Below are 24020 nucleotides of genomic sequence, written 5' to 3' on the forward strand. Positions count from 1 at the left end.
TGCTGTATACCATAAATCCTTGCGTGGCGGGAGATGGTGGACTGTAAACTTTTCTGGACGTTCAACGTGAAAAGCAGGAAATATAGGTCTTATACCATAATCGGTGTTTTTTGCGAGATAAACAGTTTGTGAAAGTATGCAATGTACACATCGAGTTCATTTGGCACTACCAATAACGGCTCAGCGACGTGCAACCTGGAAAACGAGGACAGGGATGATAATTTTGATGTAAGGCCACCAAGTACTAGTGGCACCAATCATCAGGTAATTCAAAAGATGGGGCCCTTATATATTTTCAGTAGTGAAGATCGTTGTGTTTCGACAAGTTATTGACAATTCCTACTTTCTTTCTTTATTTTTGGATCATTTTAATTTATAATTTTAGATTTAGTAATATTATTGCTTGTATATTTGATACGTAGTTGTTTGACTTGCCTATATTTTTTTATGTTATTTATATCGACTTCATGTTAATAAACGTAAACTTAATACTCTCAAGTTGACCCCTATAATTCGCACTAAGAGCAGAATAGGTGGCTATAAAAAAGCTAAACATCTGTAATAGTTTGTTTTTTAGAGCTTTAAAACACCACTTTATTGCAATTTACAGTATCTCTGAATCGATCGTAGTGTGACAGTACCTGAAAAGCTTTGTAGCCTCACCATGAGGTAAGTAGTTACCATTCTACCTGAATGGTCTTCCATTTATGAAACATTGAGTTGCGATGTTATCCATTTAGAATCGTCAATATATTCTACATGAATGTAGGAAAGCAAGGTTGCCTGCGGAGATTGGCACTACAGTTTATTTTCCCAAAATCCGTCCACTCCTTGAATATGGGTCACAAGTCTGGGGTGGTCTGCCACAGTATCTGGCAGACGACTTACAGTCCATACAAAGCAGGTGTCTGGATATACCGTATTTACCCGTGTATAAGTCGACCTTTTATGGCCTGAAAAGAAGCTCCAAAAATCGCCCTCGACTTATACACGGGTCAGAGATTTTGAGGCAAGTTCCAGCTAAGTAATTTATTCAAAATTAACATAATAATGTTGTCTTTTGCATAACGAACGCAGTGGACAAAAGCCGACGTAAAAGACTTCAAAATGAATGACAAAAGACTCCAAAACGAATGTAAGCAATTCCAGTTGAAATGAAAAAGGTTTTGTCCAACTCTAAACGTTGAAGATACTCACAAGCACAAATATGAAATAGACACTGGAAATTTTCGCTTTCCAAAGGCGGAAAGCTCTAAAAAGGCATTTCTGTTTCTTCGAATAAAACATGATCGTTCAACGGCTTAGTAACCTGACGCAATACCTCGTGTTTGTGTGCAAGCATCGTCACTCGTGTTGCGTGAATATGCTGGTTGGTAATGATTGTTTTTTATTCTTCATACAAACCTGGCAGATTTAAATGCTTTTGCAAACTTCGTATTGTTTGGTTTATGAGTTTTGTTTTGTTTGTCATTTGAGAAATTATAAGTCAAGGACCAATTAAACCTTGCACATTTTCGCATCGTTCGCAAGTTATTTTCAAAGATTGACTCCTGCTTCTGTGATGTTGTATTGTGCTTATCCTCTAAAGCCCTAGCTTTATCCTTGAACAACGAAACAGGTGAGTTTGAGGTTTACATGTTCGATTTTCTGAGAACTTTTCTGAAACTCAAGGACAAAATGCTCGCATATACAACAGCTGCTGAACAACAAAACTATTAAGCGCTTGAAGCCCTGATTTTTTTGTGTATCCACATTTCCAGAAATCGAAGAATACAAAATTAGTGTCCCATGAACATTTAACAAAGAAATTTAAGAAATTGCGTTTTTTGCCATCAAAAATGGGGGGTCGACTTATACATGGGATTGACTTATACACGGGTAAATACAGTAATAGGCATATCAAGAACATCTCTCCCAGCGTTGGAGCAGAGACAAAAGGAAGCAACAAACCGTGAATTGGAAAGAACAATAGAAGACATCAATCATCCCAATCAAGTATTCTTCTCAAAGCCAAGTATATAAGTCATAGTTACAATCTACATTGTACGATCCAAAACCTGGTCCAGTAGTCATACCAACATCTGGAACCCAAAGACATGCAAACTCTTTTATAGCAAGAGCCGCAAGACTGCTGCTAAACTCTTAAAATGTATAGTACACCTATATATCTATAACATATTTACCGTAAAGACTCGCAGATAAGCCGCACCTTTTTTACAAAAATTTGCGATCAAAATCGTAGGTGCGGCTTATCTGCGAGACCATTTGGGAAAGGTGCAGTGAATTTCGGTGTCCAGTCTTCCATCGTCCGATATTATGCCTGGTTACACAGCTTCGCACAGTGCATGCAAGAAAACAACAAATTTACGCGCAAAATTCTTTGGAAAAACTGCCTTGAATGGAGAAACACCTGTGAACAAATACCAGAATAATATCAATCATATGTCATAAGTGGTGGACATGATGTTTATTCTACTAAAGAGCTAAAATTACGGGTAAGACTTTAAAGTATTTTTTGATCCATTGTTGGCGAGTTTGCCTTGGATGAAGACAGAACACTTCATGGTCTCGACTTTGGATTTCTTTCGATTTTTTTTTCATGAAAAACTTTTTTTCCAAAATTTGAGTTGCTGAACTCGGGGTGCGGCTTATCTGCGAGTGCGGCTTATCTGCGAGTCTTTACGTTATATTCATTATTTCCAGTTAAAACCACGAGGTCTGGAAATCTACCATTTTATAAATAAAAAATGTTCGCCCATGATGTTGTTATTATTATTATTATTATTATTATTATTTTTAAATTTTTTATTCATTGAATGAGTGCAATAAATGTCCCATGGTGGACAATACTTCTTGCTTGAATGCATGTTCAACAATAAAATGTTCACCCATGATGTTCACCCATAATGCAAGAGGGTCAATGTTGATCACTCAAATAATGCTCATCTCCAATTCTTTTTTTTTTCCAGCAACCTGGGAAGCACTTAAGTATAGATACGCGCTTTGCTGAACTCAGCCTTGGTAAGATGTAACAATAATTAACGCTCAAGTCGCCAGTGGAGGGTAGGTGCCCAAGAAGCCCAGGGGCTGCAACCGCAGTCACATCCCCAAGGCACTAGAACACCCGACTGGCCTGCCTAACCCGCAACCAAGCCACGAGTCCTGGCACCAGGCCCCCCCTCAGGCACCCGTCACACTTGAGCCAGATAGCTCAGTGGAAAGAAAAGAAAAAAAAAATTAAATAAAATATAAAAAAGAATAAAAAGGATTGGGGGGGGGGGATAGGGAGGGAACGATGAGAAACACTAAACTACTAATTTGACTAACAACGCCACGCCAACAGAGCAACAAACACGCTGCAAACACATGGGACAACAATGCATGCACTAACCAGGAATACCGCTGGACAATGTCAGGCCCAGGGCTCCCACAACCTTAAGACTGCTGCAAACGCTACAGAACGCAGCAAACGCTAACAAACGCCTGCAAAAACGCTACTGATCTGACTAGCTCCCGGTTGTAAACTATGCAACTATATCAAACGCTGCAGAACGCACCAAAACGCTCAACAAATGCTAACGTAGAGACGGCCAAGACGCTAACTACCGCCTGCAAAACACTACTGACCAGACTAGTTCGTAGTCATTAACTATGTTAAATTTCATTTAACTATATTTAATAATTAGTTTTATTACAATATGATTGTAACTGGCTGCCATGTTGAACAACTCACTCCAAACCTCCCACTAGAATTGGCTTAGACAGTCCAGTCAAAATGAGCCGGCAGGCGCCGATTTTGCCACCTACAATGAAATATTCTGCTGTCAACTAAAGTTCAATGATAACAAATTAATGTGAGGTCTCCACAAGACCAAAATTAATTGTAACCAAAAAATATTCATCAACGTTTCTTTTGGTAAATTGAGCCGAAAATTTGAGTAAATGTTTGACACTCTTGGGTGCAAAACGGCTACTGGTGGAAAATAACTGGCATTTGAGTTGTGTTACATATCTGAGTGTAAGCTGAAAAAGAGGGGCTTTGTTTACATGTACCCCTGAAATGCACCAGGTATGTACAGTACAACAGTTTGAAGCCAAAATTTTGGGGGAGCATACCGTGGAACCTCACTACCATGTAAGGGCTCAGCTGAAATGATACATGCCATTGTCCAAGAAACTTGTAGCCGTCAAATGACATCAGCTTTGGGCTTGAGACCAGACACACCAAAACGAAAGGTTCAATTCTACATGCACTACAGTCTGTTGCTAGCTAGGTTCTCTGTGTGGTGTGGTAGTCAGTGAGGGAAAATGGATGAGTTTGTACAGTTTAGTCAAGTAATTGTGGAAATTGAAATGGCATCCAAAAAAAACTTGATTGGGCAAAATGAAGTCCTTTACATCCTATCCTTTAACTGTCGTTAATTTTACTTTCATGCAGAGATAAATAATTATGGAGGCAGTGTGTTCATATTTTACTTTCATTGTACTAGGAGATACATGTACTGTATAAGTGTCTCTCTACTCACTAATATTTCAAATCTGCCTACATCCACATTTACTAGAAGCCAGGACCTGGGTACTAGCACCCGTCTACGCTGAGAAAGCCAGACCATATATATGGGTGCCCGCTCACTCTATGACAAGGTCCCTTCTACTTTAAAACTTAATGAAACCCCTATCTAGCCTCAGAAACTTTCTCAAGTCGAATCAAGTTGATGCCTATAGTGTTCTCTTGTTTGCTGTTTTTTGTTTCTTAATTTATATTGGCTGGTAATGTCAGTATTGTAAGTAAGGCAAGTAATTACAGTATTTGTGACAATTGTAATTTAAGTAATCCATGTTGTATGTTATACAGCATTAGCACTGTACCAATGGGGTATTATTTGTTGTGAACGAACCCCGTAAGTTAAGGGATCCAAAATCATCATAGTAACAATTTTCAGATGCTTGGTTCGATCTTGATTGATTGATTTATTTCTGGCCAGAAACCTCATTATTTGCTGAGAGTGAAAGAAAGCCTCCGCAACTGACTAGATATGTCACACGTGGAACTTTCTCAAGGACAAAAACACCACCCAACCGAGTGCAAGTCTCAAAAGGAAATTTTTACGTCACATCACCTTTCAAACAAGGTTCAGGAAAACATATCAAAGGACCAATATCGGTATGTCTGTAGCTACAGGTATAATTATGCTGTGCTCACTGTAAGCTCCCAGGGAATTCCTCTCTTGTCAGCTTTGACAGGCAGAATACAATATACAATACAGTACTTCATTTAATGAGGGTAACACAAGTTAACCTTAAACAGTTTTCTAACATGTGGCCCTTAAAACTAAAAATATACAAAGGAGTAAAATATATACAAGATACAGATACGCTTAATTGACATACTAGGAGTAAAAAATATAATTGAATTCTTGTAATAGTGAGCAACTCATACAGATCAACAAGAGGTGAGATGAGCTGGTTCAAGGGCAAAAGGAACATACTGAGTACATTTTCCCTCCCATTGCCCCCTTACGTCCATACACACTGCTCCTAGTCTATCTTCATTTCCAATTCCCTTCGTCACTCTATTGTATGTTTTAGATGAGGAACACAGCTGGGTTTAAGAGAAAAAAAATAACGACTCAAGCATTTTAGACATGGACTCCTCAGGTCACTGGTTCAAAAGATGCCAACTGATCGCTACCTCAACTTCATAACTTGTAATGTTAAGCCAAGTGGTCTACTGTACCTTTATTCTGGTGGGATTCTTATGCCCCAGTTAAACATTCCAGCTTGTTTATAGGTGTGTTAACTGTCTCATTGTCAATGGCATAGAGAAGTTAAAAAGTGAAAGAACAGACCTACTGTAATGCATTCTGCTGAGCATCCAAAACTGACGCTCGGCCGTCAAGATTTCGTGTTTCATTCAATTGACATTTGACTATTCTGCGTGTTATGTAGTCGACAGTCAATTAGGGAGGTGAACAAGGCCTGGCCACAACATCCCCGACTAACGTTCCTCGGCCCTTTTCAAAGAGTGTGGGGTACACAAGAATAGCCTTTACTTGCAAGGGTTGTGACTCGTGGTCCATGGTTTATGGTCATTATCTAAATACTTTTAAGATGCTCCTTAGGATGCAGTTAAATGTATGATATGTATATGTATATATTTATTAAAAAAAGAACTACGGATATCAGATTTCCAGCATTTTCATTGGTTCGCCGGACACAGGCTATTTAACAATTATTCCATGAGCGCACGTTGGATATGAGATGGTAAATAGCCAACTAGGCCCGTAGCGCTGAGTTGGGTATAACATGTCTCATAGCCAACAAGCGCGAATGGAATAATTGTTTTATTAAATTCCTTTAAACTCCAAAAGTTTAGAAAGTACGAAATACGAGCGAAAAAAGCGAGCAAATCCGAGCGAAATCAAAAAAACTTGATGAGAACCGATGCGATGTCGTGTAACACCTTGTGGTCAGACAGACGCAGGCTCGTCACAAAAACATTTCTTACCTTTTCGCGTACTTCTAAACGTCGGAATTTAACCCAGCTGTCCAGAAAATACTTTTTTTTCTGCTTTCTTCAGAGAGAAATTTCGCTTTCCGGCGAAAAAACTTTTAGCTTGGCAACACTTAGATCAACCATTTACCATATAAGGTCAAACCAAGGTATATGAGCTGATAACCGAGATTGCGTGAACCAATCAGAGTACGAGAATTGCATTATCCCAGGTTGAGAATTTAATAACAGTTAATATACCTGCTGTACCTGAAATGGTCAAGGAACGCGTCAGCAATAAAGCGAGCTGAAAATGTTTTTGCAGCTCTGAGAACCGAGGCAGAAATGGATGGTTTAGTCGACAATACATGGAAGAGTTGTTGATCCTGGAGTTTTTAGTGAAACATTTATTCTACTCGGGCTTGCTACGCGTCTCGTTGGGTATCACTTCATATCCAGCGCGCCCTCGTAGAATAATATCTCGCTCTATCACCATTCCCTCCTCGGCTCGCTTGCGTGACCAAAGCGGGCGGTTCGACTAACCCAGAAGGGACTGCGGGTAGTCTAGTGTAAATGTAATGTTAGGTGTGATGTAAAGTTGTGGCCAACATACACATTTTTGTTAATGGGAAAGATCTAGAACACGTGCCAAAATTTAAGTATTTGGGAGGCTTGCTTTGTGAGGATGGAAGATGCTCGAAGGAGATTTGTGTAAGAATTGGACAAGTACAAGGAAAGGTTACGTTTATACAAACGCTGGCCGTGTAGCACTTATATTTTAAACAGAGTTAACTGAATAGAGTGTAATGTGAAGTGCTAGATTTCAATCCCATATGAACCATGTGAGCGTTAGCCCTACTGATGGAAATGGGCCCACAGAAGGACAGAGAAAAACTCTGACCAGGGTGGGAATTGAACCCAAGTGTAAGAATTGGACTGGCAAAGATTGCATTCGCGGAAAGGAGAGAACTCTTCACGAAGAATTTAGGCCTTTCTTTGGAGAAACGGTTAGTGAAGACACTTGTATGGAATGTGCTGTTGTACGCTTGTGAGGCGTGGACATTAAAGAAGGCTGATATCAACAAAATAAAAGCATTTGAGAAGTGGTGCTGCAGCCGTATCTTGTAACTAAAGTGGACGGACAGAATCGGTAGTAAAGACGTCCGAGCAGGTTGATGAGGAAAGAAAGGTTGTGAAGTCTTTGTACAGGAGTAAAACGAAATGGGCTGCATATAATATTCGACACAGCAGTATATTCAGACTAGTCATTGAGGGGAGAATTGGAAGGCAAACGCTCACGAGGAAGGAGGCGAATTGGGATTTCGGACTCTTTTATTGACAACTCATACCAAGCGTTTAAGGATCTCTCTCTCTAAAAAAGGAATTGAGGACATGTAGTAGACTGTAGCAGTGTTAGTGGTAGTGGGTAGTGGGTAGAGAGGTTACAGGCCCATTTTGACCCTGAATGCATCGCGCGCCATACATGAAAAATTCGAAAAATCTCAGAAAGCCTTTCAGAATCTTATACAAAAATTTGGTAATATCAACGGAGTTGATAATGTAAATTGGCCACCGTACAGAGATTCTGAAAGCTTTCAGAATCTCTGTACGGTGGCCAATTTACATTATCAACTCCGTTGATATTACCAAATTTTTGTATACTACTTCCCCACCGACGCAGCACCACAGTTTCTTTAGAAACTACCCTCTTCTTTCAGAATCTTCTTCGTCAAAAGCTATACGTCGATAAATGTTTCAGGTCCTGTGTTGAATGCGTTCTCTATTTATCATTTCATAATTTTATCGTAGTATTTTATGTCTGTGTTTGTTTAAAGTATTTCTACATGAAGTCGAATAGTATCGAACAACATGAGGGATTGCCGCCGCGAACAGATTTTGCTTGCCGCTCCACAAAGACTCTACCACTCTTTTGAGCACAAGCACTTTTACAAGGGCATTTTACTTCTGCGTCCCAGGTTTCTAAACAATTCGAAACTGACAAAGGAAAAGTAAGTCATGCATTTCAGCATTGAAACAATGTCACCTAGCTCGTAAGCTTCAGAATTCTTCTATTCCTCTTGCTGAATAGCCGAATCGTAAGAATTCCGCTTCTTCGGTGATTCTCCAATGTCCAAATCAGTCGACTCCATAAAGATAAAAGGTAATTTTAGCGGTTTCACTAGTTAAAATCCACCCGGTAGACCACACGACTATCAGGTTAATGGTCATGTTTCTTTTTTTCAACAAAAATAGTAGGCCAATCGGAATGCGCTATTCGAAATTCAAAACAATAACAAACGATCGCGTTGCGTCTAGAGTGAAAATGGGCCTTTAACAACAGGAGCGCTTGTGTGCCAGTATTGGTCAGCGGTGTTGTCAAGATCGGTTCATGCGCCGTGATTTTCCACGCTTGTGTGCTGTAGTACGTAGCCGAAGCGTTGTGATTGTGTAACAAGAAAGCGTGTGTGTGGAGCATTTTTTGCTGTTTTATTTGTAAAACAAAATACTTATCAGACTCATCTGCTCTTCTACCGTTTTCGTGCATTGTTGTCTGTGACATTAGGAGCTTAAGCACGGCAACCGGAAGTGAACTTTAGGAAAAACAAGATAGTAGTGTCTCCCATAGTTGTAAACTTATCGTCTCTAATAGAGAAAAGATACTTAGCAATATAACTGTGGTTGTGTGAAGACAAGTTCAGGAAAACTACTTACTCCCCTCCGGCTGCCGTCCGTGGCTCAAAAACGCCGCTTGGTTAAGGTCGGTGTCTACTAATTCAAAGGTATTTTTGCACGGTTTACTGAGTATGCAAGGTAAGCAGATCTTAACAAGTGTTTTGAAATTCAAAAAGAAAATTGGGGATAGCCGCGCAAAAGTATCCCAGTATTAACAAGCACCACCCATAGGGAATCCGAGAATCTCGAGATGCGCAGAACCTATGCGCAATAACAATAGTAGGCACCCTACTCATTGATTTTCTGTGACCCCACAGGTTGTTGACCCAAGTCATGACTTGAAGCAGCGAACCATAGCAGACGTGGAAAAAGTTAAAAAGCAGGTTCAGCGTGAAAACAAAGCAAGAAACAGACTGCACCACTCACAATTACTGAAAGGCAGCCTGAAGACACTTGGTCGCCCAATGACAGCCTCTGGTCCACGTATAAGAAGCTGTCAAGGAATTGTAGCTGGTAAGCCTGTGTACGATGTATCCACATTTAGAAAGGCACAAAATGACACTATGAAGGATTCAAATCACATGAAGGATTCAAATCTGTGTTCAAGCATTCTGTGCCCAGTCAGGCCTCCCTTCATGAAAATGGTTCTTAAAGACGTTTGACTTGACTCGCCGCTTTGTTCGTTCTAACAGAGGGTCTTTCAGCTGGTTGCGAGGCACTGACACTATTGTACATGTGTCATGTCATTTCATTCATGACCTGTGACGTAAACAAGTTGAAAAGGTTTCAACCGAACAAATTCTTTCTTTTGGCCACAGTACGAATTTACCTTAGTGCTCGCGTCTTAGAGTTTATTTGAAATCTCGAAAGTCAAAAAGGTTGCTGGGTTCGTATTTCTTACTTTTTTATACGTAACAATAAATAATGCTTGCCTTTCATTAGTTTTCTTCCTGTTCCCACCCTTGTAGAATTCCTCCTCGCCGTTTCTCCGCTTATTTGCTTAATATTTAGTCCTGGTTCTTTGTTGTCTTTTTTCGTGTATACATTACAGGTGTTAAAAGTCGCCATGGCTTTGTAAGGTACCATACAAATAACTCCTTCATCGAAAATGACAATTTTTCTCACAGAAAGTTGCCCGAGACTGATGGTGCTATTATCTCTTCAACGAGGCCTGAAAGTTGTCCACTTAGTTCTATTCATCGTACGTCAATCGCGTCTTCTGTGGACCGCTTTAATGTTGTCATTGATGGAGACTTTACAGATGATGTAAGGGCTAATCGTATTGACATAAGATGTGAAGTTGGTGATTTACAAGACCCTGACAAAGTTTTCCCTTCAAGAAAGGACCTCAGACGATAGGAGATCCGTGTAAATGTTCAGGAGCTCGGTCGGCACTGAGAAGGAACAGCGAAATGAAAAAGATCCTGGATTTTGGAGGAACTTACAAACGAAGATGAAAAGAGCCGCTTGCAAATGAGTTTGGATCTTCGATCGCAATGTTAACCGGGAAGGGCACTGGGCGTGGTCATCGTGGTTAAATGATTTGGTCCTGTCTGGGATTGAGATGGCACTTTGTTTTAGACCTACGCGGATCTCATCCGTGATCCTATGTGGCAAACCATGTTTAAACTACGACGTGGCAGACCTAATTCCGCGGCACTGGTGTTAAAATTGTACACAAAACGTCGTGTGTTTTTTTTTTGTCGTCCTCAAAGCTCACTTCCGCCGCTTTTGCGCAGACGGTGTTTCCAGTTTTTTCGCGATCCCAAGTCCAGATTGCTCTTAGGGTCCGAGGTTTTTGAGACGTGAATGGGGTTTTCCACTTACAGTTACAGGATTCTCGTTAGCAAGCTGAAACAGCTGACAAGCAAGTGTCTTAAAAAGGAAAAGGATTCTAACAAAATAACCTCCAAACATCATTTTTTCGATTGTTTTGGATTGTTATTGCAACTGTCAGATAGTACGCGTGCTATGACTGGCTAATGTAGCGGGCCATATTTTTACAGTACATCTCGGTGTACGGCCCGCTAAATTTGAACTTTTGATGCAAGATTTTCCGGCGAGTTTTTCATGAGTATGTGAAATAAACTTGCGAAACTCTTTCAAGCATCTATTTCAAAAAGCCAACAAGATCTTTCAGATATTTTCTTTTTTGTGGCTTTGAACGTTCCACTTGACTTGAACTAGTTTTCTTTCCTCGCGCCATAATACCTCCGTTCCTAACTTGAAAGCAAGGGTCAATTCTGAGCCACATGTATAGAGCGTTTTCACTCACGTGACCAGCAGCCATATTGGATTACTGAAACAAAAGCAAGTAGTTGCTTAAAAATAGAGTTCAAGTTTGGTACACCATCATGGCCGTCGTTCCTTTGTTTTGGAACACCAACATGGCCGCCGTGACGTCATGTGAAAATCGTATGAACGTTAGTGCATTTCGTGATTTATGGGCACAAGTGATGTTTTGAAAGTTCTCAAATTTGAGAATTTCAAAACATCACTTGTGCCCATCGCAAAATGCATGAGTAAGTTCATACGATGTTTATTATTATATACCAAACAAAATAACACCATCGCTGTGTTTCCATAGCAACTTCCTTATTGCACTCCATAGCCTCCATTGCAGTCTATAATCTGTGTATGCATTCGTCGTTGACCAGTTAGAAACGCGATATTATTTTTCGTTGAGTATATAATAAGTTAATTGAAACAACGATAGCAGGGAACATCTCCCAATAAAGAGCAATTCGATATTATCAGAAACCCATAAGGGCTGAAACGTGTAACTCGCGTTCACAGCTTCCGAATATTCATGTGCGAACTGATTGGTTGAATGTTTCAGTGCTAAGTACCATATTTGGAAACCCCTCGCTCTTGTTGTTCCAAATAAGGTACTTAGCAAACTGAATATTCAGAAATTTGGCGAATCTCTGTACGGTGGCCAATTTACATTATCAACTCCGTTGATAAAGCCAACTTTTTGTATACTACTTCCCCACCGACGCAGCACCACAGTTTCTTTAGAAAGTACCCCCTTCATGAATATTCAGAAGCTTTTTTTCCCAGCACACAAGGGGCCGTTACACGTTTCAACCCTTATGGGTTTCTGATATTATCTTTTGATGCATATTATTGATCCAATTTTGGTATTATGTTTTCATGGTAGTAAAAAGACACGTAAATTTCAATTTTTAAGTCCAAGTTTGCGACAGTGTGAGAAAATTGGCCCTACGCTTCATGGCCAAATGCCATACGATTGCCCTTAACACGAATGTCTTTTACGGAAGTACGCTTCCGAATTTTCCCACCCCCAACTTCCCTTACCAAGATATCGTTGAATGACTACGTTACCCGATTGGATTAGCCGGGAGTTTGGGATAGAGAAATTAGTGTTTTAGGGAATAATAATTTAAGTATGGATTAATTTTTTTAACATCAAAGTCCACGAAAAGTAATTAACAATCCGTTCGTTATTAGCTAGCCTTGCCTGTATCGAGAACGGAAATCATCAGTGTCTGAGAATAGTACTCTAGGTTCTTGAGTACGTAAACACCTTCCCGATGTACTTACTGATAGCTTAAACGTATGAACCAATTATTTTTGCAGAACGTTGTGCATTTTCTGAGTAGAAGAGGAAAAGTTGAGTTAGATGCCGACATGTAGGAAAGCACGCCCTTAGCTACTATCAAATGGTGCTGGATTGTCGTAGTCCGTCTAAGAGAGGGGATGGCATTTTCTTGAACAAATATCAAAGCAAATACTCAATAAGAACATGGACAAGCACAGGCTTATAAAACTTCAAATTCTTAAATCAACTCTTTTTAATCCTTTGATAAGCTGTATTAAATATGTTTTCATTTCACAACTTTTGTACATGCTTTTGTATAACCTTTGTACACATTTTAAAAATTTTGGTTAACCAATTTCAAATAGTATTGTCTTTTACTTTACTGGTTTGAATATAAACGCAATGCACGTTTCTTTATTGTATCGTATTCGGTTCAATATGGAGCTGTTTTGATTTGTATTGGAGACTCTTAGATTAGTCAGACCATTGCCGAGTCCATTAAGTTGAAGTCAAAGAAATAAGTTCCAATAATGATTGCCAGATTCCTCATTTGACTTTTGAGTATTGCAATTTCACGGCGGATGTCTCGGTAACGAGTTTGGGTTCCAGTTCCACCGTGAACAGGCCGGGCTGGAAGCATTGAAGATGTACCATTCAGTAAACTCTCCTGACATGGAAAAAAAGAAAAGTGTCATTAATTTGAAAGGAAATTCAATTTCAAATTTAATTTAGTGAAAGGGACGTCTCTCTTCATACATAAAACATACATCAAAAATACAAATTACCCTCTGGTAGTTAATTATGTCATCCAGTGCTACACAGCTGGCTTAACGTTCTTGTGCAGCAATGGGCTGACTGAGAGTTACTGCAACACTTACCGCTATTTCCATACCAGATGACAGTCTTCCCGTAAGACGGACTCCTTCTTGTAGACACATAGTAGACTGCGGGCTTGTCATGAAGCTTGGGATTTCACCAAACAGCAAAGAGTAGACTTTTATATGACTCAGGTCAAATGTTATTCTTTGATGCAACTGTTGGAAAAGTAAATTCATGGCCCATAAAAGTTTGACACCTGCTTACCCCACTCCACTTTTGCTACAATACTTAACTAACTAATTTAAAGTTAAGCGGTTTTCTAATTTGAAAAACTCACCGTGACACTAGAGGATATATTGAAATTTGCCATTGAGCTATTAAAGGTAATGTTTTCCTGTAAATTAAAAGAATAAATGAGTGCATTAACCAACCATTATTCTCTGAACAATAATGAACCCAACAATCTATCAATCAATCCGAAACAATTAAGCAATCAGTCAGTCAATCATTCGATTAACCAATCCATCACTCAGTTACTCGGACAACGCAGATTCAAAGTTAATTGAGATTAGTTAATTTAATGAACTTTATTTAGTGACAACTGCAATAGTGGCACAGGACTAACTGGGGACATTAATAATCCACTTGCACTAAGAGGTCACGTGACCATTGCTTCGTTTAAACAATGAGTTGGAATCTTGCTGATGCAACAAATTGACAGAGCACATAAAAATTAGCTTACACCCGAAATTTGAGAGGAAATGCATTTAAGGAAGATATTTTATGGCACTTTGATTTTTCAACAAAGCAGTATGATTTGTATTGGCCGCCATGTTGGAGGGCATACTCTTGCCCTCCAATATGGCGGCTAAAACTACTTTTTGCTTATATCTTGTTAAACGTTTAATAGTTACGCTCAGATGTGCTGTAAACGTTAGCACATAATTTTTTCAACATCCTCCTTGAAGTTTAAGTGCAAAGCTTGTGTTCAGAAAGAAGTAATTCATAATTTTAAAAATCACATTTCGGTCACGTGACCAGCGAGGAACTTACTCATTTTAAGAAAATGGTACGGGTTTAAAAAACCACATCACTATTATTATGTTTAAGATATGACCCACTACTCGTTTTTCGAAGGCAAAATCATATAGCTTTCATTTTCATGAAAACTATGTCACATGACCTCTTAGTGCAAATGGCCCTTCGATCAAATCAAATCTACTCATCATGATCAAGTCGTAGAGCTAGCGAGGACAAGATGGTTCTTTTAATCTAGAAAGAATGAAACACTCTGCGGCCTTAGTTGTGATAAACATGAACGATCTTTACTTACAAATTTTTCCAGAGTTGTGTTGAGGTGCTTTGTCAGATTTGCACACCAGTCGTTAACAACCTGAACTGGTGATAGGAGCCCGTTTCCAATCACAGCGCCAACACGCGAATGCAGTAAAATTGAAATTAAAACAATAGTGGCGAATGCCTTGAGTGTTTTATGCTCTGCAACGAATCAATCAATCAATCAATCAATCAATCAGTCAATCAATCAAACAAGTAAGGAAGGAAGGAAGGAATTAATTATTTGCGGATTGAATATACATCTTGGTCAATGTAATGTGTTGTTGTCGTTGACGATGATGCTGATGATGATGATGAAAACTATTACGACATCTGCATACGTTTGGTACTTCTTGGAGAAGAATACTGACAAATGAGCCCATTTAAAGTGCTGCTCTGATCAAAACATCAATTTTTATTGTTCTTTGGATTTCAAAACCGTGTTAACTAAACATTAAGTGACCCAAGTTATAAGCCTTGATTTCGAAAAGAGACCTGTCTATTTTAACTGGAATTTTCCTATTTAGTGGTCTACCATTACCAACTTTAAAATCTTAGGCGAGCTGGATCGAGGAGAAAATGACGTCAAAATTCCAACAGTTTACGAATGCAATGCATGTGTCGGAGGTTGAATTAATATGCTACACGGGAGTTTCGGGCTTTCAGACTTTTAAACTCATGTTTTGCATGTATAATAAGCTCCGTTTACCAGCTGAAATTTTATTCTTGTGAATAAATGACGTCACGTTCCCTAGATCCAACCCTCTGAGGTCCAGCCGGTCAGTCTTGAACGTGAGTAATGGCGGACCGTAAAATCCAAAAGGCTCAAACTCAAAGTACAGCCTTTGGACAAAAATCAAAGCTCAAACCTTTGCCAGTTAGGTGATAAGCAATCACACTAATCTGAAGAAAAGAAAGTGATTTTTTGATCATAGTAGCACTTTAATCATCACGTCATGATGAAAAAGCTCTCAAAAATTCACGAAATGTCATCATCATCATTAACAAAACCATGACTAGTAGTAGTATTAGTAGTGGTATAGTTGTATTTGTACAGGTAAATCACATGATTTCGAGTGCAATTTGGAATAAATGAGCAGGAGTAACAAAGAGGAACAAAGCTATTACTTGTTAATAACAGACATGAAAAAAATATCCAGAAAGCCTGCATGTCGTCATTAAGCAGAAGCAACGCACGCGTATCACGTAATTAAGGGAAAATAGCGCCATCCATGGCTTGTGTTTGACTGGCCATCTCTGGGTTTCTTGTGCATCATTGCCAATCAGAATGCTTGGTTTGTTGCCCCTTTTTGCACTGAATTACCTTTGTTGTGTACTGTGTTACCTGAAAACTGTACTTCCCATAGCCAATAAGAAAGGAGAATATTTCCCATGTATACTATTACATCGCTAATAAGGTCAATCAAGTGCAGTGATAATTAGCAACATTACCTGACATGTTGTACGTTTTTGAACGTTGTCTTATGAAGCGCGTCGGTAGGTTTCTGAATGAATTTGTTTCACGGTCGGTGGCTTGCCTTTATATAAAAGCACACTTGCTAATAATGAATAGATGAAATCATCCTCACTGTTTAGAAAATGAAAGTAGAAAAAATAGCAATGAGAAAGAAAGGCATGCAAATATTGGTTGTTTGATGTAAAGGATCCGTTTGCTTAGGAAAATAAACTCATCATGAATTGTAGGCTCAATAAGATTTATACGAAGTCAAGGAAAAGTTAGGAAGAAAGCGAATACCGGCGATCAAATTCCCCAAAAAGCCCTAGGGCTTATATCATCTTGAGATTTCTTCCTGTGGGGCTTGTATTCTGACATTGCCCGTCTTAAGAAGTGATCAGTATATGAAGGGATTGCCCTTTATACCTTGTCTCAATATCAGAGGGATTCTTCAATATGCAAATGTATGGATGTGCAAATGACAAACTTGGGAGATCAAGAGAAACTGAGACTTGATTTTACAGTGTTTAGTAGTTTATATTCAAGGAAGTAAATACGTTTACCACAGTTAGGTTTAAAGGCAGCTATCCCGTTTACATTTCTGGGGCGTACGTATTTAATATAAAATGGGTTTTTTGTTGAGAACTTACTCTTAATTAAGCGGATTGGCTCTTAAAACGATTCATCACCCATGACAGTATATGATGATAACGTCTCTATTCAATCTTAAACAAAAGGATACCGTTAATTCCTTTTACACAGTCCGCGATGTCACAATGTAGCAAGTTCAAGCAGAAACTTGTGAACAAAGATGTCACAATGAGGAGAACGCTGTTTTACCCTGCGATCAAACATTGAGCGCTCATTTTTATTCCCGCCTAGTATTGTTAACTTGCACCCGTCAATTTTTCTGAATATTTTACGCCTCTCATTGCATTTATTAAAAACGCACTCAAGCAGTGAACATAGTTTCGAAATGTCTGCATCGAATTCAGGAAAAAGATTTTTTTAAGTTCGTAATTCCTGACATTTTTGGACTACATAAGGCAACTAGTGAAACTTTCATACTTCCAAATCGAGTTGTCAGTTCCTGGATGTGAAAAAATATATATATTTAAAAGATGTGTAAATAAGCACACTGATCCTGACATTTTGAGTTACAATGTTCAAATACCTGATACATGAAAGCTTTTGTTACAGTAGGTGACATGTGGAATTAAATGGATATTAATAAAGAAACATCTCTTTCATTTCAATCTGGAATATGCCCCGTTTAGCCTATCTAGATCCTAGCAATATGGGGGGGGGGGGGGGAATTGTCAGATCAGACTTAGCTTCATGGCCTGACTCTTACGAGTCTTTTTCATTAGCTTAGTGGTAGAGCATTCGTTCAAGTGATCGGAATGTCGTTCATTCGACTTTTGCAACGGAGCACTCGGATTTTTTCCGAGTGTCCCCGAGTTCTAGCACCTTCGAGTGTCTTATAACTCAGTGGTAGAGCATCCGAACTAGTAATCGGAAGATCGTGGGTTCGACTCCTGGAAAGGAGCACTCGGATTATAACGATCCTCCCCTATAGCTAGCTCAGTGGTAGAGCATCCGAACTAGTAATCGGAAGGTCGTAGGCTCGACTCCTGCAATGGAGCACTCGGATTTTTTCCGAGTATCTCCGTGTCAACATCGAAAAGTAAATATCTTCAATGTGGCTTTTCTTGCTTGCGTGAGATGAATGACACCACAAAAGGTGTTTCAGTTGCCTTAGAGAACAAACTTAAACGCTTCCATGAGAAACTTATACTCTCTGAATTTGTGCCTACGATCACGTGTATTTTCGGAATAATGCTACAATTCGAGGCTCGCGTGTATAAACAAATGATGAGATAATAATAAAATAATAACAAGAAAAAGAATAAGGAGAAGAAGAAGAAAAATAATTTTTACTACTACAATTATCGTTAAGTAACATGAAGTGTTTCGCAATGTCAAATATAGTTGCCGAATTATCAGTGGACTTTTAACTGAACTCAGTGTTACAAAAAAGGTTCTAATTGGCCGTTTTTATATTAGAGACGCATAATCCGTCCAGACGAATTATGCGTCTCTCATGTTATCGGTCTAGTGTAAACACGGGACGAACTGTATGAGACGCATGATTCGTCTGGGACGTACTTGGGCAAACATTTTTTCTGCGTCTGTTAAATTCGTGTAGTATAAAGACGGGCACTAGACGCATAATGCGTCTGGACGAGCTTTCCAGTTTAGTGTGTCTTCGAAGACGCACTAAAATAGATTCTTCGTCCAGACGCATAATGCGTCTTGTGCCCGTCTTTATACTAAACGAATCTAACAGACGCGGAAAAAATGTTTTCCCAAGTTCGTCCAAGACGAATTATGTGTCTCAAGTATTAAAACGGCCATTATGTCAACAGCAAAAAAGCCAATCATTGAAAGATGACCTCTAAAATGTCAATAATGTCAAATAGATGTCTCTATGTCGTCTACTGAGTTTGCGTCAGAGGTTGTAAGAGGCGATTGCCAAATTTGCAAAGAACGTATTTCTTTCCGAAGATATGTACTTTCTGGCTTTTTAAAAATCAAAATACTCGAACGGCGCCTTGGTTTCAAAATTTTATAAATGAAGTGTGGCCAAAAGTTATCTGTTCGTGTCGTAGTATTTCCCAAAGTAAGCATTAAACACAAAAACAAGAAAACAGAAACACAAGAAATCAAGAGCCATCATAGTCTCATTATGGCTCTTGAAGAAATACGATACCAAGATATCAAATTACTTTAAACTGAAGAATTAGGGGCTAGTAACTACTTACATCTATCAGATTACCTACGACTGAAACGTTTCATCTAAGCGTTAAATGAACGTTAAATTAAAACAATGGGTAAACCAAAAACGTAAGTGACTTCAAGGAGCCCCAACGTGATGCAACAATACTATCATCAATGAAGCTAGGAATTATTTGTGGTAATTTCAGTTTGATGATCAATTCGGTAGTCGAGTCGGCTGGTTAATAATACTGCTGCTCAGTAAGCAGAATATCCACCGTGACACAACTGAACAAGTTCTTGGTTTATTTGCATCCGGTGGAAGTGAAAGTCATGTTCTAAGAATATAAACTAAAATCCGCCGCCATAATGTACTTTCATTGGTAACTTAAAACTGACAAACAATTAAGCCTAAATAAGTTACAAATAATAATAAACAAATGGGAAGGAACGAGACCGATCTGTTAACGAGTTTAGGAGATGAGGTTGAAACTGACGGAAAGTCAAAAGTAAATTTCACGCGTCGCAGTGTCAGTTTTCATTTATATCGTATCAAATTTCATAATTGCTGCTTAGCTCATTATTATTTGCAAATTTATATCACGGAAAAGGACGAACTTTTTCATGTTCTGCAATTCGTAATGAGGCATAAAAAGTTCATAAAAATCATTAGATGGCCTTTTCAAAACAAAACGCCTAGTTATACGTTCGAGAAAATTTCATTGGTTACGAAAATATCACGATCAAAAGTGATGACACAACTTCGAGTCCTCCGAGTTCTCGTAGATTCCTTTGGATATCGAAGTCATTCACATAGTTAAATCCGGTGGAAAAATAAGGTAGTCTCAACCATTTACTGTTGGCTCACTTTTTTATGACGTTATTTTAAAACTGCCGTTTAAACTAATGAGGAAGGAAGGAATAAAGTCCGGGGAGTTGTGAGAAAAATTGATTATATTTAGAAAAATGACAATAAAGTCAGAAAAATCATCTTTCTTGCTTTACCGTGGCCAGCTATATAACCCGGTAAAGGATGGTCACCACTATCACAACTATCTAAAAGAAAGAAGCAGAAAAGAGAATCACAACAGCAAAACAAAGGAGTGTCCTCTGAAAATGAAAACTACAACATCAGGTACGTTTGTAGGGAATTTTACCTAACTAAGCTGATTGAAGTGAGCAGTTGTGCTTGAAAACTCAGTGAGACTATTATTTCAAACGTACTTAATTAGGCGAAATTTACGCTTTATTGATTAAAAATGCGAACGAGAAAACTCTTTTGATTGATCCAGTGTCACCGAGTGCCATTGATTTAATGTACTTGTTGTATGGTATGTAGTGCGTCACATGAACTGATACCGTTTAAGTTTTGGCTAACTGGCTTGTTATTTGTGTTTTATATACATTTAGTATATACTAAAACAGTGGATAGCGTTGAACGCGCGCGCTGATTGGCTACTCAAACTCTGGATATCATTTGCTAGTCACTTCCGAGCAATTTGCGCGGGATTTGCGCCCGAAAATGTTGTAATCTTTGCAGGAATGAATGAATTAAAATCATCTTTTTGTGGTATATTATCTCACTGTCTTAGTATATACTAGAACAACTATTCACCTCCGTGTCGTTGGCTAGTGGTGGATATTTACCTCGCCGCTCGGTAAACATCCGCCACTAGCCACCTCCACTTCGGTGAATAGTTGCTAAATATCAGCACGAGATACCACGAATTCTAAAGTCCAACTGATCCCAAAGCTTAGCAAGCTAGTCATTTCTCAAAAAAATAACTCGCATAGTGATTTTGTGACTCACTGGTGGCTTTGTGAATAAACCTGTTTTATTTTTTATTTTTTACCTTTTTCAAGCAAAGAATATCATATGGGAAAATGAAGCACTTTTACTTGTAAACGGAATCGTTTGAGCAATATAAACGACAGTCTACGACTTGTAAACGTGCTTAGGGTACTTAGGGATTTTGGCCGTGTTTGATTTTATTGGTTGTTTCCTAAAGTAGAATTGAATATTTCTAAGACCGCAAAATGAATTCGATGGGTGTGGGCATGGTGTAAGGACCAACGTATTTCCATAAGCAGTTGCCTATAATTGCGACTGATCTTTCTTTTTACAGCCTTAATTTCCTGGTTCCCATTTTTCGTGGGATGTCTGTCTGTCGTAGTGTTTCCTGGACCTTCCATGACTGTTCCAATTAAGCCATGTGCAATGGCGGGTTCCGCCACCGTAAAAGATGTGAAAGAATGGATATGGCACAAATCACTTGAGCTTTCACGGGTTGTCGGAGAAACTCAAAATGATTTTGTAAGTAGGACATGCGAATTCTATTCAGTATTTGAAGTTCGGGTAATGTATTAAGAACCCTACTTAAGCTTTTCTCTTTTCAAAGCATTGTTGACAAGTTGTTATTTAGATATCGATCTCAGTCTTCCTTAGAGCTTCGATATACTCAGTTTATTGACAAAACAAAATAGTTAAGATATTGAAAAACTAGGATATTGATTTCTCTCTTGGTCATACTTCACATTAGCCGTAGCATCTCGTGTATTAATTTTGTATAGGTTACTCGTCTTTACTAAAACTAACGTGAGATATTAATTAACTAGGCTTAAAGAGCTTTTAACTTTACACGTTCCTTGTCACTTCTTCCGAATATTTGTCAAGGAAATTAATTTCCAAATAGTTCAAGTTTTTCGACTGATTTTCTGACCCCTTTTGAAATTTGACTTACGAAGATCTAGTAATTCGAAGACTAGTTGTTGTGTTCTCTGAAAACATTTTCATGTAACAGCAAACATGTCGTCGTATCGTATCACAAATTTCTTGCTAATCATTGCTTGATAAATTTATTCCCAGGCACAAATCCGTTTGGGAGACGTTCACTATGATGAATATGTCCACCAAATTCCCGGATTGCCTCGGTACGGATGGCATCTGGATACCATACCGGTAAGTTAGCGAGCACTTAACTTAAGTTTAACGACACAATTTGGCGGCAAATTATCGTAGACACAAGTGAATCCCCACAAGCAAAAACTTACGAATGATTCACTTCAAATTATGAACTCAAATGTCCTTTGGTGAATAGGGAGTGTAGGCGCCATGGAATTAGTTTTAATTATACGTATCAATTATGTGGGTATCGTTTCACAGTCGATGTTCTGGACTTCCATGGAATGTCACGGATAAAAGAAAAAGTTTAAAAAAAATCTGACTCCTGCCCCCGGTTGTTCCAAGGGTGGATAGCGCCATCCATTGGATAAATCACTATCCACTGGATAACTCAATTGGTTTTGCTTGTGTTTAATATCCGCTGCATAGTGATTTGTCCTGTGGATAGCGTTACCCAGAACTATAAAGATTGATGTATGCTGTGTTGATATTGTTATGTGACAGTTCACTGGTCTCCGAGAAAATGCAAATAATTTCAAATTTTACTGAAATGCATTGGACCTTAAAAAGCAAATAATCGAAACTGAATGAATTTCTTGGAATCAAAGGAACTAGCCGTGTTGTGAGTGTTTCCGTTTGCCAGTCCGGTATTAGTCATATTATCACACTCAGTATAATATCTCTTTGCATTCAAATTATTTTAATTTAATTCTTCTTCTTTCATTCCATCTATCTTGTCAGGAACCAAGCCTTCTCAAAAAGTTAGTAGACGAGCTTTTCGCCTTCGACGATTTCTTTACAGAGATAAAGAGCTATGAGGTCCACAATGGGAACAACTTTGTGACAAAATTTCAAAACATCATTACTAATATCAACATTTTCATTGGCTATTTTCAGCAGCTGGTGAGTTATAGAAACGTTTCAATGAAAGCTTCATGTCATTACGAACTAGTGTAAAAAAAAAAAAAGTTGTGTTTGACTTCAGAGTAGACTTATTCTCTAATCAAATTATTAATAAACAAGAAAATATATCTGAGACAGCGAGTAAGCATAATGGTGGGAACTTCTACAACTTATCACGCTTTAGGTGTCAGGAATTACGGTATACATAATATCAAGAAAATAGTAATAACGCGAAGGCAGAGAGTTGCATTGTCACAATTTGAAAAGATTGAGCATCACCTGGCTTTAAATTTGTAATGCATTTTTCTGCTTGTTTTCTGAGAAAACATTTTTAGTCAGAAGAAAAAAGTTGCAAGGTCCTACAGACAAAGTCAAGGACCCTTGTCCTAAGTTTTTTCACAACTTGCGTTGTTATTTATTTGACATGAGAGTCTTGCCTTCTCGCTGAGCTCTGTAGCCAATCTGTTGCATGGTTTTGGCATGTTGTTGAAAAGTTGTCAAAATCAGTCAAGTTGCGATTCATCAAATGGAACTGAAACCACGTCTTAATTTATGTTATTGTTTCTGCTGTTACAGGAAATGTGTGAGGGATATAATGTAACTCTTCGACTGACTACGCTACAACCCACTCCCAGCCCGACCTTGACCCCAAAACAACACGACGAGTGGGAACTAGGTGTTCAGAAGAACTTTCTTCACTGGCTGTTTCCAGTTCAAGTTGAGTTTCACCGACAGTCGTCAAGCGCTTGATTACGCAGTCATTTCTTCCCGTTCATTGCATCAATGGTTTTGAAACGTAGAGCTTGATGCTCATTTTATTCAGTGTTTATAAGATAAAAGGTTTTGTGACTACTCTTGTAATAATAATTGATATAATATTCACTGTGTCAGTGAGCAAGAAAGATAACATCCTGTAAAGGCAAAAAAAAAAAAAAATCTCATGTATTTTTTCCTTTTTTATTTTATGCATAATTCAAGTAATAAAAATGAAATTAACCACGAAGAAAAAAATGATTGTTTTCACCCTTTACGACGTCGACAGCGAAAGGTGATTGTTTTTTTAGGCTTGGTTCTCTTTGCGCACTAACTGTATAAC

General features: G+C 38.6%; 4 protein-coding genes across 4 annotated transcripts in view; 3 read left to right on the forward strand and 1 right to left on the reverse strand.

Moving 5' to 3' along the window:
* Positions 1-24020, forward strand: part of LOC138031474 (TNF receptor-associated factor 2-like) — a 527459-nt gene that overhangs the window by 334134 nt on the left and 169305 nt on the right. The gene's annotated exons all lie outside the window — the stretch shown is intronic.
* LOC138031350 (uncharacterized) lies at positions 32-12768 on the forward strand. The gene is made up of 5 exons (XM_068879059.1): positions 32-264; positions 2970-3021; positions 4986-5164; positions 9484-9679; positions 10218-12768. The coding sequence occupies exons 1-5, from the start codon at positions 142-144 to the stop codon at positions 10523-10525; spliced, it is 858 nt and encodes a 285-aa protein (XP_068735160.1). The 5' UTR covers positions 32-141; the 3' UTR covers positions 10526-12768.
* Positions 10243-17047, reverse strand: LOC138037638 (uncharacterized). The gene is made up of 6 exons (XM_068883541.1): positions 16992-17047; positions 16338-16473; positions 14884-15047; positions 13888-13944; positions 13568-13765; positions 10243-13398 (listed from the first exon to the last, which is right to left on the reverse strand). The coding sequence occupies exons 2-6, from the start codon at positions 16342-16344 to the stop codon at positions 13210-13212; spliced, it is 615 nt and encodes a 204-aa protein (XP_068739642.1). The 5' UTR covers positions 16345-16473; positions 16992-17047; the 3' UTR covers positions 10243-13209.
* LOC138031549 (uncharacterized) lies at positions 20189-23921 on the forward strand. The gene is made up of 5 exons (XM_068879228.1): positions 20189-20254; positions 21246-21433; positions 21986-22078; positions 22763-22924; positions 23501-23921. Exons 1-5 carry the CDS (start codon positions 20236-20238, stop codon positions 23672-23674), a joined length of 636 nt encoding a protein of 211 aa, XP_068735329.1. The 5' UTR covers positions 20189-20235; the 3' UTR covers positions 23675-23921.

The sequence above is a fragment of the Montipora capricornis genome, chromosome 2 (genome assembly GCF_036669925.1).
Source record: "Montipora capricornis isolate CH-2021 chromosome 2, ASM3666992v2, whole genome shotgun sequence".
Lineage (NCBI taxonomy): Eukaryota > Metazoa > Cnidaria > Anthozoa > Scleractinia > Acroporidae > Montipora > Montipora capricornis.

Coding starts and splice junctions, on each gene's coding strand:
- LOC138031350 (XM_068879059.1), top strand. CDS start 142: ATGTACACATCGAGTTCATTTGGCACTACCAATAACGGCTCAGCGACG. Junction 265..2,969: donor CTAGTGGCACCAATCATCAG/GTAATTCAAAAG, acceptor TTTTTTTTCCAG/CAACCTGGGAAGCACTTAAG. Junction 3,022..4,985: donor CTTTGCTGAACTCAGCCTTG/GTAAGATGTAAC, acceptor ATTTCTGGCCAG/AAACCTCATTATTTGCTGAG.
- LOC138037638 (XM_068883541.1), bottom strand. Junction 13,766..13,887: donor ATATATCCTCTAGTGTCACG/GTGAGTTTTTCA, acceptor CTTTTCCAACAG/TTGCATCAAAGAATAACATT. Junction 13,399..13,567: donor GTCAGCCCATTGCTGCACAA/GAACGTTAAGCC, acceptor TTTCCATGTCAG/GAGAGTTTACTGAATGGTAC.
- LOC138031549 (XM_068879228.1), top strand. Junction 21,434..21,985: donor GAGAAACTCAAAATGATTTT/GTAAGTAGGACA, acceptor ATTTATTCCCAG/GCACAAATCCGTTTGGGAGA. Junction 22,079..22,762: donor GGCATCTGGATACCATACCG/GTAAGTTAGCGA, acceptor CTATCTTGTCAG/GAACCAAGCCTTCTCAAAAA.